The sequence below is a fragment of the Cyphomyrmex costatus genome, unplaced genomic scaffold, assembly GCF_001594065.2.
Source record: "Cyphomyrmex costatus isolate MS0001 unplaced genomic scaffold, Ccosl1.0 scaffold413, whole genome shotgun sequence".
In the NCBI taxonomy this organism is placed as follows: Eukaryota; Metazoa; Arthropoda; class Insecta; order Hymenoptera; family Formicidae; genus Cyphomyrmex; species Cyphomyrmex costatus.
In genome coordinates this window covers 28,501-40,551 of record NW_017278351.1, presented here as the reverse complement: position 1 = coordinate 40,551, position 12,051 = coordinate 28,501, and the positions used below count along the sequence as shown (strand labels likewise).

General features: G+C 31.5%; 3 protein-coding genes across 4 annotated transcripts; 2 read left to right on the top strand and 1 right to left on the bottom strand.

Annotated features, from left to right (window-relative positions):
* The first annotated feature begins 669 nt into the window (after nucleotides 1-669).
* Nucleotides 670-3,282, top strand: ave (sterile alpha motif domain-containing protein aveugle). Its single transcript, XM_018544007.1, has 3 exons — nucleotides 670-892; nucleotides 2,788-2,901; nucleotides 3,078-3,282. Exons 1-3 carry the CDS (start codon nucleotides 854-856, stop codon nucleotides 3,264-3,266), a joined length of 342 nt encoding a protein of 113 aa, XP_018399509.1. The 5' UTR covers nucleotides 670-853; the 3' UTR covers nucleotides 3,267-3,282.
* A 1,155-nt stretch (nucleotides 3,283-4,437) lies between these two features.
* On the top strand, nucleotides 4,438-7,579 carry RpS26 (ribosomal protein S26). The gene is made up of 3 exons (XM_018543981.1): nucleotides 4,438-4,510; nucleotides 6,918-7,226; nucleotides 7,498-7,579. Exons 1-3 carry the CDS (start codon nucleotides 4,508-4,510, stop codon nucleotides 7,528-7,530), a joined length of 345 nt encoding a protein of 114 aa, XP_018399483.1. The 5' UTR covers nucleotides 4,438-4,507; the 3' UTR covers nucleotides 7,531-7,579.
* Nucleotides 7,580-8,067: 488 nt separating this feature from the next.
* LOC108777165 (PEST proteolytic signal-containing nuclear protein) lies at nucleotides 8,068-10,302 on the bottom strand. 2 transcript variants are annotated; one of them, XM_018543980.1, is made up of 3 exons: nucleotides 10,150-10,302; nucleotides 8,403-8,633; nucleotides 8,068-8,310 (listed from the first exon to the last, which is right to left on the bottom strand). In XM_018543980.1, the coding sequence occupies exons 1-3, from the start codon at nucleotides 10,162-10,164 to the stop codon at nucleotides 8,068-8,070; spliced, it is 489 nt and encodes a 162-aa protein (XP_018399482.1). In that variant the 5' UTR covers nucleotides 10,165-10,302. The 2 variants fall into 2 exon arrangements, with proteins under 2 accessions (XP_018399482.1, XP_018399481.1); XM_018543979.1 differs by having other exon boundaries at nucleotides 8,403-8,617.
* Between the last annotated feature and the right edge of the window lie 1,749 nt (nucleotides 10,303-12,051).

Sequence of the window (12,051 nt, the reverse complement as noted above, 5' to 3'; positions counted from 1 at the left end):
TTGACTCATGCATAAGAAAATGGACCAATGAAATTCCTTATGCACATACTTTATGCGTTATGCAAAAGTCTGTGCTGCGGCCTTAAAACTCTATTGTAGCCTAGTTATGCCTAGTTTATATTGGATGCGATGGGCGATGAACGACGAGCGATATCCAATAAAAGCTTTGCTTTAGCTCACACGACGATGTAAAGCAGAGTTCTTATTGGTTATCGCTCGTCGCGCATCGCTAATCGCGCCTAGTGTGAATTAGGCATTATGCCAGCTGCACACCAGCGCGATATTCGTCGCGCGCGACACGCGATATCCAATGGGCGGCTAGCTTTAGAATGAGAACATCGGTAAAGCTGTACGCTTATTGGATATCGCGCGTCGCGCGCGACAAACATCGCGCTGGTGTGCAAGAGCCATTATGCATTTCATGTGTTTTGGGCTTTAAGCTGGAAACACAATAGGCACAGGCAATAAGCACAGGCAACAGGGAATAACGAGCCGTCCAATCAGAGCTCTGACATATAAGTTCGATTTTATATCCCAGAGCTCTGATTGGACGGACCATTATTCCCTGTTGCCTGTGCCTTTGTGTTTCCAGTTTTAAAGCCATTTATTGAAATTGACTATTCTTTTGGTACCAAACTATCGTTAAAATTTCATATAGACCTACAGTTATCGATATTTTAAAACATCTCGGTATCTTAGCGATTTCTTTAAATTCTTCATGTGGTCGAAAGTCGGAAAACCAAATAGGGGTCTAAAGAAGAAGAAAAATTGAAGAGGACTTCAATATTCATTCTAACCGATCTGTCATATCGCAACTGATCCAAACTGATCGCAACTAAGTAGTTGAAGTACAATGGTGGAAGAGGTTGTCAATCCCAGCGTTAGGACGAAAGTAAGAACAATGAAATTGTGCATAAACGAGAATTTGTTGTTGATGTTAAATTCAGTGTTATAGTTCTAAATAAATGTGTCCTTCGAATAAAATAAGGACGACAAGGTTATTTTATATTGGATTTTATATTAAAATGCTCAACATTTTGTTTCGGAACATATTTATATTTTTTTTGTTTATATATCTGAAGCTAATTCTACAATGAGTATGTAGTTGAAAGTCTTAATCTTAGTATGCTTTCCTTTTAGAGGACACACTCGACACAAACATCGTTCTATCTTTATCATTCGTTGAATGTTAAGAAGGATAGAACGACGTTTGTGTCGAATGTGTTATCTAAAAGGAAAGCATACATAATTGGTGAAGTTGGTCAATCAGCGTAGTCGTATGAGTTAGTTATTGGTCAACTTTACCAATAATTGACTATCAACTCATTGTAGAATCAGCATAACAACATATTGCTGTATTTGATTTATTCACATGATCTGACCCAAATCAATAGTCTCTTCATCAATAGTTTAGCTGCAAAAGAATAGTTAAACCATATAAGAAAGTGCAACTAAAAAAAATAGGTCGTTGACTCGGAATTGTTTTGTGACAGTAAATTGAATACATTACAAGTCTTTGTATGCATTCTATTTTATGCTTGATGAGCATAATGTATTATTTTATCTTTTTTTAATATTCAGTGAATAAAAATGAAATGATACATCATGCACGTAGCTGCTAGCTTTCAACTAGTGTTTCTCTGGAGCTTAAAAGTCATGTATTTGACTGTCCTGCAGGAGATTGCTTAGAAAGCTTTTCAGTTGGGAGATACAATTAAACACATTGTCAGACACAGAAGTACTATATAAAGTTATTTGTAGTTTAAAAGGGCTATTAAATTTTTGCAGCAAATTGAAATCTTTTATTTTTTTTAAATGATTGATAGCCATGTATTTGATACACAAGCCTCAATTTTAGCAAATTTAAATTCCATTAAATTTAAATTAGTAAGAAATATTATTTGAATATATATAAGTAACTATCATTTTTATTTGAGATTAAAATGTTTCTTTTATTTAACTGGCTCTAAGCTCTTTTATTTTCTAAATTAATAATCAAAGTTTAATATTAATATAGATATTTTTCATGAACAATAACACATTTCAATATTTTCCGGTTACCTTTTTTTTCGATTATTGGCATAAACCAATTTTTCTACAGCACTCAAGTATTTCAGAATCGAACTTCCAGATTAAAATATTCTTTTCCATTATCAATAGATCTTTACTTTTCAAATCCATAAAGGTTTAATGAAGAATGATCAACGTTTTTCTTCTTACAACTTTTTTGTGTAGACTCGCAAAGAGAACTTTTTTTTTCATCATTAAAACATTAATATCAACAAATGGCACAAGGAAAATCCAACAAATGAAATTTTTTATTCGTTGGATTTTACTTGTGCTATTGTATTTTATGTAATTCTTTATTGGTCATAAAATTTAAAATGTCTTTTTATAGTATTCAAGCAAACATTACAATAGTCTTTAAATTCTTTTTGGTGAGTGCATTATCAGCGTTAATGAATTATTTTAAATTCTATTCTTGTTTTACATCTAATGAATAAAGATAGAATAACATAATAGCGCTGATAGGTGTAGATATCATGTTCCTCGAACGTAGTTTTAGGGACCTATTCTATAATTTTTAACGACTATAACGTTACAGTTATCCTTAACTGAACTTCTTGCACAGTTCACCTTATTTTTTCTTTATCTTTCTAACGTAAACAGAAAAAGGAGAAAGATAAAATATTGGTGCAAAAAGTTCAACTAAAAAGAAAGAATTCTAGTAAAAAAAGTACGGGATATCTAGTACATTCTTAAAAGTATTCTTGTTGCATTTTACAGAGCAAGACAACTCGACCACGTCCAGTGTATTTATGGAATGTGCTAGATGTACAGAAATGGCTGAGGCGACACTGCAGCGACTATTATCAGCTATATTATGAACTATTTCTGCATGTAAGTGTTTTTTTACTCTATCATAAGTATGTTTTTCAAATTTTGTTTTTAATTTTGCATCTCCATAGATTTACCGCGATACTAATTCCATATAGATTGTCGTTAATTGTACATTAAGAGTTTCTTATTGATGAGAATATATATTTAACAAAAAATTAAAATCTTTATTTTTTAAGCACGACATTACAGGAAAGACATTGTTAAGAATAAATGAGAATAGCTTGAGACAGATTGGTATCGATAATGAACAGCATAGGATGGACATTTGGCGTGAAATTATTAAATTGCATCTTAAAACAGATATGCTAGAGCTTAAGGACATTGAACGACGTGATAATATGATGAACCTGGATCGAAACATGTGAAATCTATTATTGCACAGTATATGTTTTAAGTATGTATTATTTATGGTATGTATGTGTGTGTATATGTACATATATATATATGGATAAAGACGTACGAGTGGGTCAAATATAAACAAACATTTCTTTAAAAAATTTTTTTATATATATGTAATAAAAGTACAAAATATCTTTTTTATTTTCTCCTTTTTTGTGATCTCCTGCTTTGGAAACGTATTTCCCCCGTTTAACTGGAAGCTTCTTTATACCGTCACTATAAAAAGAAGTTTGACATGTTGTGAGCCAATTGTACACAAATGCCTCTACTCCTGCATCGTCCTCAAAATGCTTCGTGCGAAAGTCACGTGAACTTGAGGATCCTAAAGATAATGGGTGGCGCATTCAGCGGACTCAATATTTCAGTGAGCGCTCGCTAATATTGGTGTATTCTTCCAGATCTAAAATTGTGATTGGATGATCTAAAAGAATACACCAATAACAGAGAGCGCTCACTCAACTGTTGAGTCCGCTGAACGCGCCCAAAGTTTCATGTCGAAAGAACATATGGTGCTGTAAGAACCAGTTGCGCACAAGCCAATCACAACGCTAGAAAAAAAAATTCCCTACGCAGAAATTGCTGTGATAAGCAGTGGGTAATAGCAGAGAGAAACCTGAGAGCGGCCATGGCGGCCTTTTTCCTGTAATGCTTCTCACTAGCGGCACCAACGTCCATTTTCGAGCTGCGGGAACTACGTATCACTAAGAGTCCTAGATATCAGAGAAGCGCAACCGGTGTGCCGCATTCTGATTAGCTGACTGTCAGCCAATCATGACATTCATTCAGTGGTACTAAAAATGGCTGACTAACAGACGATTGGTGGATTTCAGTTCGTCCGCAAACGACGCCATTTTTAGTACTTTTCTTAGTAGTTTTGCGTTACTGACTTAAGCCGGTTGCGCTTCTCTGATATAGCATAACTATGCATCCTTTCGGTAACTGCCGAAGGATGAAAAATAGCTACCATAATTTACTTCATTTTTAACCATTTAAATTTGCCGCATAATGATGACGTACTGGATGACAATTCTCATTGATTGTCTGGACTATCATGCGCGTGAGCATACCCTTGTCTTTATACCATGATTCCACCTAATTTGGCAACCCTGCCGTTCTTACTGACGGGTAGAGTCACAATTCTATTTCACGTTATATAAACGTGGGATCCGTAATTTTGAGTTCTTTTTCTGTGGGTTTTTCAATAAGGATGGTAATATAGTTTTGTTTATTGTTTGTAATTTTCCTGAATTTTCGCACAATACGTTTCGCGTTTGCAAAATTTTCTTTGCTATTGCTAAGGCCAAATATATGTTGCGTTTTGATGACATAAATTTCACAGAGGATCAATATCCTTTCATTAAAGCTTTATCTCTAAAGTGAGCCATGTGGCTACCACATTATTTAATTATTTCAAAGATATAACGAGAGTTAAGTTTAAACTTCTTAATTTAATCGTAGAAACACGAATCGATTAAGCATGTTTACGATTTATCGTAAAGCTCAACGAGGCAAAGACTCTAAAGCGAATTATAACCTAATAATTTCCCATGTGTATCACATTGCATATTTAATGTGAATACTGGTTTTGGACTAGATTCATACTATACATATATATGTATCATATATAAAGGAGCTGTCTATCAAGGCTTTTAGACAACACATATCGACACAGTGTAGAATACTTTGTGCTTTCCAACACGATACAAGTTTTACATCCAAAAGGGATGCTTTTCAACGCGTACACAAGTGACACTTGTGTGACAGTATAGGATTCTATGCTTCCCAACTATGACACAAGTCGACATAATCAAATGCAGCATTTTAGTTATATATGATTGTGTTATGTATGATTATGTCCTTGATGGAAAACTCCCATGATATATAAACATACATTACTGCTTATAAGTTTGATAATGTTTGTGATATCTCTAATTTTACACAAAGTATTACAAAAAATTATAGAAAAGTTTATAAGAATGTTTTAAAGAGAAAAATAATTCTTTATATCAGTCAATTTTTTTTTGGAATCATTTTAAAACTTAAAAGTCTGCTTTAAAATTTATTAAATTTTGTCAGATAATATTTCATACAGATATAGCTTTTTGAAAAACAAACATTGGTAAAATATTTTTTCAATGTGTTATGTTTTTAATGTTACATAATTTATAACAACAAAATATCTTAAAGATATAAAATTTAAATACCAATTGAAAATTCTGTCTTTCCTATTTGTAATTTCTAAAAATGGATTTTTAAAGCTATAGTTTGTTTCATCGTTGAGACACTATTTTTATAAAATACAAAAATATTGCAAGTATTTTCGAAATTATGAAATAAATGATAGTGCATATGTATGTATGTATCATATATTAATTTTACATTGTTATATAGGGTTATCTAACTGAGGCTTTGGAGATATGATCTCTTAACTAATCCCTTAAACTAATGATTTTTTGATAATTGTTAAACTATTTGTTATTTCAAAAGGATATTTTTAATGGAACTTTATTTTGATAGGAATATATTTTAATAGTAACACAGATCATCTCTCTAAGTAGACTTGTCTCCAAAAGAGACCTGATTTTATCAGAACCATATTAAAATATTTTTTAATTTAATTATGTGCACTTTTTTAATAAATAATTTATAATATTTATATTAAACAATATATCCTAAATTTTGACTTATCTAACATATATATTATTATATATATGAAATCACAGATGATGTCGATAGAGAATTAAATAATTTTGCACACATCATAACAATAGAGGAAGAGAAAGGGAGAGAGAGAGACGTAGGAAGGGAGGGAGAAAGGAAGGGGAGAGAGAGAGAGAGAGAGAGAGAATAAAATTTCATAAACAATTGATTTTTTTATATCTCTATCTTAATACTTTTATATACAGAATAATTAGAGAAATCATATTATATAAAAAAACAATATAATTTCATTTAAAAAATTGAATATTACTTTAAAATCTTAGTGATACATCATAGGTTCACCTAGAATAACTATAAAAAAATGTTCTCGAAATGAAGGGAGTTCCACTTAAATATTGTTTAGAATAACTATAATAATTTAGGAGAGAGATAATTGCATCCTAGTTTCAAATGGAACACCCTGTATACTCATACTACATGTATAATATTTTATATACATTTGTATCTATATATTTAATATATAGGTCATAGAATATGTATATAATTAATACTGCTTATTCATTACAATGACATACCTAACTGAAAATTATCATTTTTAGTTGTTTATAGATAATGAACGATACTTTAGAGGAAAAGGAATGTTTATTTTTCTTTTGTTTTGTCTTTTTATTCCTTTGTTATTATACCAAAATTTGGCTGCTTTTGGAATCATCATTTGAGTGCATCCAGATGTTATTTTATGTTTGTTTAACATTTATGAACAAAGATAAAACATCTCCCTCTCTCTGGGCGCATCCGGACAACGATTCTGCCTTATAATTTATATATAATAATTCAAAATTTATTTTTTTTCTGCAAAACTTTATTTTTTTTTAATAGAACATTTCTATATTAATTTATATAATTGGTCCGTTGTTGTTTATATCGATATGTATTCGTTTCTGTTTATCTGCCAGACTTGCAAACGCAGAAACGGTGGACGTGCCAAGCATGGCCGCGGTCATGTGAATCCAGTCCGCTGCACCAACTGTGCTCGTTGTGTCCCTAAGGACAAGGCCATCAAGAAATTTGTCATTCGTAATATCGTCGAGGCCGCTGCCGTCAGGGACATAACGGAAGCCAGCTTTTATCAATCTTATCAGCTGCCCAAATTATATGCTAAGCTTCACTATTGTGTTTCTTGTGCTATTCACTCTAAAGTGGTACGGAACAGATCCAAGGCGGATCGTCGTATAAGAACGCCTCCTGTCCGCAACTTCCCAAGGGTAATTATCTTTATTTTGTAGTCCGTTATGTAAACACCTACCACTCTTAATTTAAAATTTAAGTTTTTCTGGGAGTACAATGAAAGTTTTAAATATTTTAAATATGTATTATAGTAAAGAAATGTATATTCAATACAAGGGAGTAATATTTTATATATTTTCAATAACTACACCTGAAATAATACGAAGTTATAACCAAGTAAATATAAAGTTTTTTTAAGTTAGTTATAAAATCTATGCAGTATACATATATGGTGCATTTTGTTTCCAGGATCTACGCCAGGGCCAACAGAACAGGAAATAATTTTATCATGTAAAGTTAATTTCGATATAAATAAAAATTCGTAAAACCAGAGCATTGTTATATTACTTTTATTATTGTGGCAGAAAGTGAATAAAATACAATATTTTGTCGTAAATTAATGCAAAATTGGATAATAAGCTATTTAGTGCTACTACATGAATAAACTCGGATCGCCAAGCTCATTAGAGCGACTGTAGATTTATTGTACATGGATATAGGATTTATTATACATAATGTGCACATGCATTCACACAACGCACAGAGACGTATGCGCACGTCTAATATTTTCCTTGATCTTAAAAAGCGAAATTTTAAATCTAAATTTTATGTATACCAATGAGTTACTTACATTTCATAAAAATACTTGCATCTGACTTTAGCGACAGTTTCTAATAATTGTTTAAAATTAATGTACAAGTAATCATTTTTCATATGCACGCACACACATATAATTGTGTGTATGTGTAAATATATATATTTATTATTTAGTACTTGTTAAATTAGTACTTATATTAAATATATATAATATATAGAAAATCATTTGTTTGCCTCTTCCATTGCTTTCTTTAGTGTTTTCTCAAATATCTTTTTAGAGTCGCAAAATCCTTGTTTTGTTTTTCCGAACGAATTTGGCCCAGCAGATGTTGGTGTTTCACGCCCGATATTTCGCATCCTCATTCTCGCTTCTGCCGGCATCTCCTCTGGTTCTTCATCATCGTCCGTGTTGAACACCGAGGCTACCGTTGGTTTTTGTACTGTCGTTGCTTTTGCAGTTGATTTCTGTAACAAAGGGTTTCTTAGAGACAGAATTTCATAACAAAAATTTGTGTAGTAAAACGAAACATCAAGGTCAATGAGAATGGTTTACTTACAGAGACAGAACCTAATTTAATTTGAATTCCTTTCTTCTGTTCATTGCCAGCCTTTTTCCCAAAGCCAAATGCCAACTTCTGTTTCTTTGCATCCAATTGGTCACAATCGTCTGTATTGCTACGTTCTTCGGTTCTGAGTGGAGAACGATCCCTACCTCTGTCATCCTCTCTCCTGTCATCCTCTCTCCTGTCCTCGGTTCTGTAGACACTTGACCCTGACAACGTCAAACACTGGCAAAGTTCAGATCAAGTTAAACAAAGTTGATTTTTTAACCGGAAATCTTTAAGCGGATTATGTTTAATGCAGTCCTATAAATTCAACAATTAAAAATTAGTTGTATAAAGTTATATATAAAATAAAATTAAACACGTAAATTAAATATGTAACTCTGTAAAAATGTATATTACAATAATTATTACATATGTAAATACAATTACTGTGGACAAATGCTTTTAAAAAATTATGGTACAAGTAAAAAGTAACAACAATCGTACTTACAGTACAAAATATATTCTGTGTCAGGCTAGCAATAAAGGACCAAAGATAGCCACACGATCATAAGTAACATCAATTTCTTTAGAATTAATTATTACAACTGGGGTTCTACAATGGCTGCGTTCAGATAAAACAGATTTGCAACTAAAATTCTTCAATACAATTGGTTTTCGCATTAATCTAATTTCTTATAAATCTGTTTTCTTATAAATCTAAATATATAAACCAGTCATATTATAGAATTTTACAACAGTTGCGAAACTATTTTGTCTGCTCAATGCAGCCAATGAATCGGTAGATGAAAGTCTTAAGTGGTCCTAATGAACTTTCTACAATAAACTATTATATAAATTTTAAGTTTTAGCTATAAAAAATTGACCAATAGTTGAATGTAAAAAAAATAATGGATTGATTGATCAATTTCTTACAAATTAGACTTCAATGATTTAAAACTTAGATGATGACTTATTGTAGAAAGTCCATAAGTTTTAATTGGTAAAGTTGACAAATAGTCAACTTATACAAATTATAGACTTTCTATAATAAACTCTTAACTTAATAGCATTTTTTATCAATGCAGATTTGAATCAATTTGAGTTAAATATTCTACTATTCAATTGATTGACCTTATATTTTACTAATAGATCATAATCCAATCCAACTTAGGTCAAACACGTCATAAATTTTAAGCCTTTAATCTTAAAAAAATAACCAATTATAAATATAATTATCGATTATGATTGATGAATTACTTATAACTAAAGACTTAAAACTTAAATAATAATTTATCGTCTATAAAGAGTCGTCTACAATGGGCAGTAGCAGTAGTAATGATGTTATAAGATGTATCTGGAGTAAGCTGATTTTCCAGCATAATAGGACATAAAGTAAGTCTGAAAACGATAAGAGTAGAATGTAGGGAATGGATTTCAATCATTCACTTAAGGATTTAATTTGCGCCCTATTATACTAGAAATTCAGATTACACCCGACGTGTTTTACAGTCTTATTCCCACTGCTACTGTCCATTGTAGACAACGCATAAAGTTAAGACCATAAAGACTGGTTAAAACTTCTGATTATCACCGACTCATTGTAGAATCTTCATTTATACAAAAAAAAAAAAAAAAAAAGACTGCATGTCGCTTCAATAATTTACGCATGAAAATAATCTAGGTGTCTTAGCCAGGTAGTAAGTAATGAGCGTTATCTACATTCTACTGACAGCGTAATAAATATAATGAACAAAACCTTTTCTATAGTCATCTCCCGAATTTCTTCTAGACATTTTGTCAATATCCTGCGGACACAACTCGAGCAAGATTTACACCAGTTTCGCAGAATATATCATACGAGGTAACCTAAAAATCGTTACTCAAAATTATCTGTCCGCATTGTTGCCAATTTACCGTGCACAAATTCGTTCCTGCTGGAATGTAATGGCTGTTTACAATAGGTGCATCCGATACAACGACAGCTCACCGAGCTCTTGTATCTGTTTGGTTTATATTTTTAGATCTAACGGAATATACCAATCACATACAAAAGCTCGCTGAAAGCTTATAGCGTTTTTCACTGGCAGTAAAGGCCATCACACGTACAAAAATTTTAGTAGTAATCGTAAGGTCTTAAGCCCTAAACACAATGCGAGGGAATAGCGATAGCGATAAGTTTTAACCTATCAAAAATGTGTATTCCGGTGTATTCGATTTCTGATAAGTTGAAACTTATCGCTATCGCTATTCCCCGCATTGTGTTTAGGGCTTTAAGCAAATCGGCCAATCACAGTTTAGCGTATTAAAATGTGAGATCGTAATCTTGATTGTGATTGGTCGATTTGCTTAAGACCTTACGATTCAACTAAAATTTTCGTACGTATGATGGCCTTTATGTTTGGTATTTGTGTCGAATGCTAGGAAGAGAGTTCTAGGTTCCAGTTCAGTTCTTCAGTCTAGTATAGGAACTGATAGGAACAGAAAACAGATCAACTTAATATCTCGGTTCACGGGACAGAACGTTTATCACATTCGTTCATTCTAAAGTGTCGAATGAGCTATTTTCATCGATTTTTAACATTGAACTGATCAATTAGTGAACTGTAAGTTTACTTGATTCATTATTGTGTTAATTTTCTGAAACTAATATAATGGGTAAATGTTAAAAACAGCCCGCTTACCTCAAATTTTGATAAAAATATACTGAATCGACGCGTTTTCACGTAAAAAGATTTGACAAAAAAAAATAATCAACTTTAACTTAAAATATTTCACGAAGCAGAGCGGAGCTTTTTTCTTGTCAAATTTTTATTTTTACGCGAAAACGCATCGATTCAATGTATTTTTATTTCAAAATTTAAGATGAGCGGTTTCTTCTTAACATTTACTTTTAAACTTTATCTAATTTTATAAAAAATAACTTAAACACTTACGTCTTTTAAAAATAAATATTTTCTATTGTTGGTATTAGATTTGTTAACTTAAACCCATTCTACAATTGCTTAAGCATAGTTGTAAATAGTTATAGTACGAAATAATCATATGAATAAAATGTTCAACTGTGATTAGTCAATTCTTACAACTACAGCCACTTACAACTACATTTATGCAATTGTAGAATGGGCTTTAATAAAATTTCTCAGCTGTTTTAAAAAACGTAGTATATTTTATGAAGATAATACATTTGTATTACTTGTTTTTTTTTTATTAAAAAGATAAAGTTAAAAGCCCTATGTCATTACATTAATATGTATTAATTTTTGTTTATAGGAAAAATGAATGTTGGTGTAATTTTTAAATCAGTATATCAAACAATTAATTCTATGGCTCCAAAAGTTTTAACAATTCCAATTGTGGAAAATGTATTATCTCACAGAATCCACTATATGTGCAACAGAGAAAAATTAAATTCATCCAGCAATTTATCAAATCACAAAAGAACATGTTTTCTTTTGCAACCCGTACTGCCCATGTATAATTCAGTATGTGGTCTAAAAGCAAAAGGTAGATTACAATTACGTTGCAAGGATTGTTACTATCTATGTAAGAACGATACATGGTATGTGCTGTGCAAAACCCATCCTAGACATAAACAAGTTAAAATTAAAAAAAAAGAATACAACACATGGATAGTAACATGTGCTTCTCAGAGCCCAGT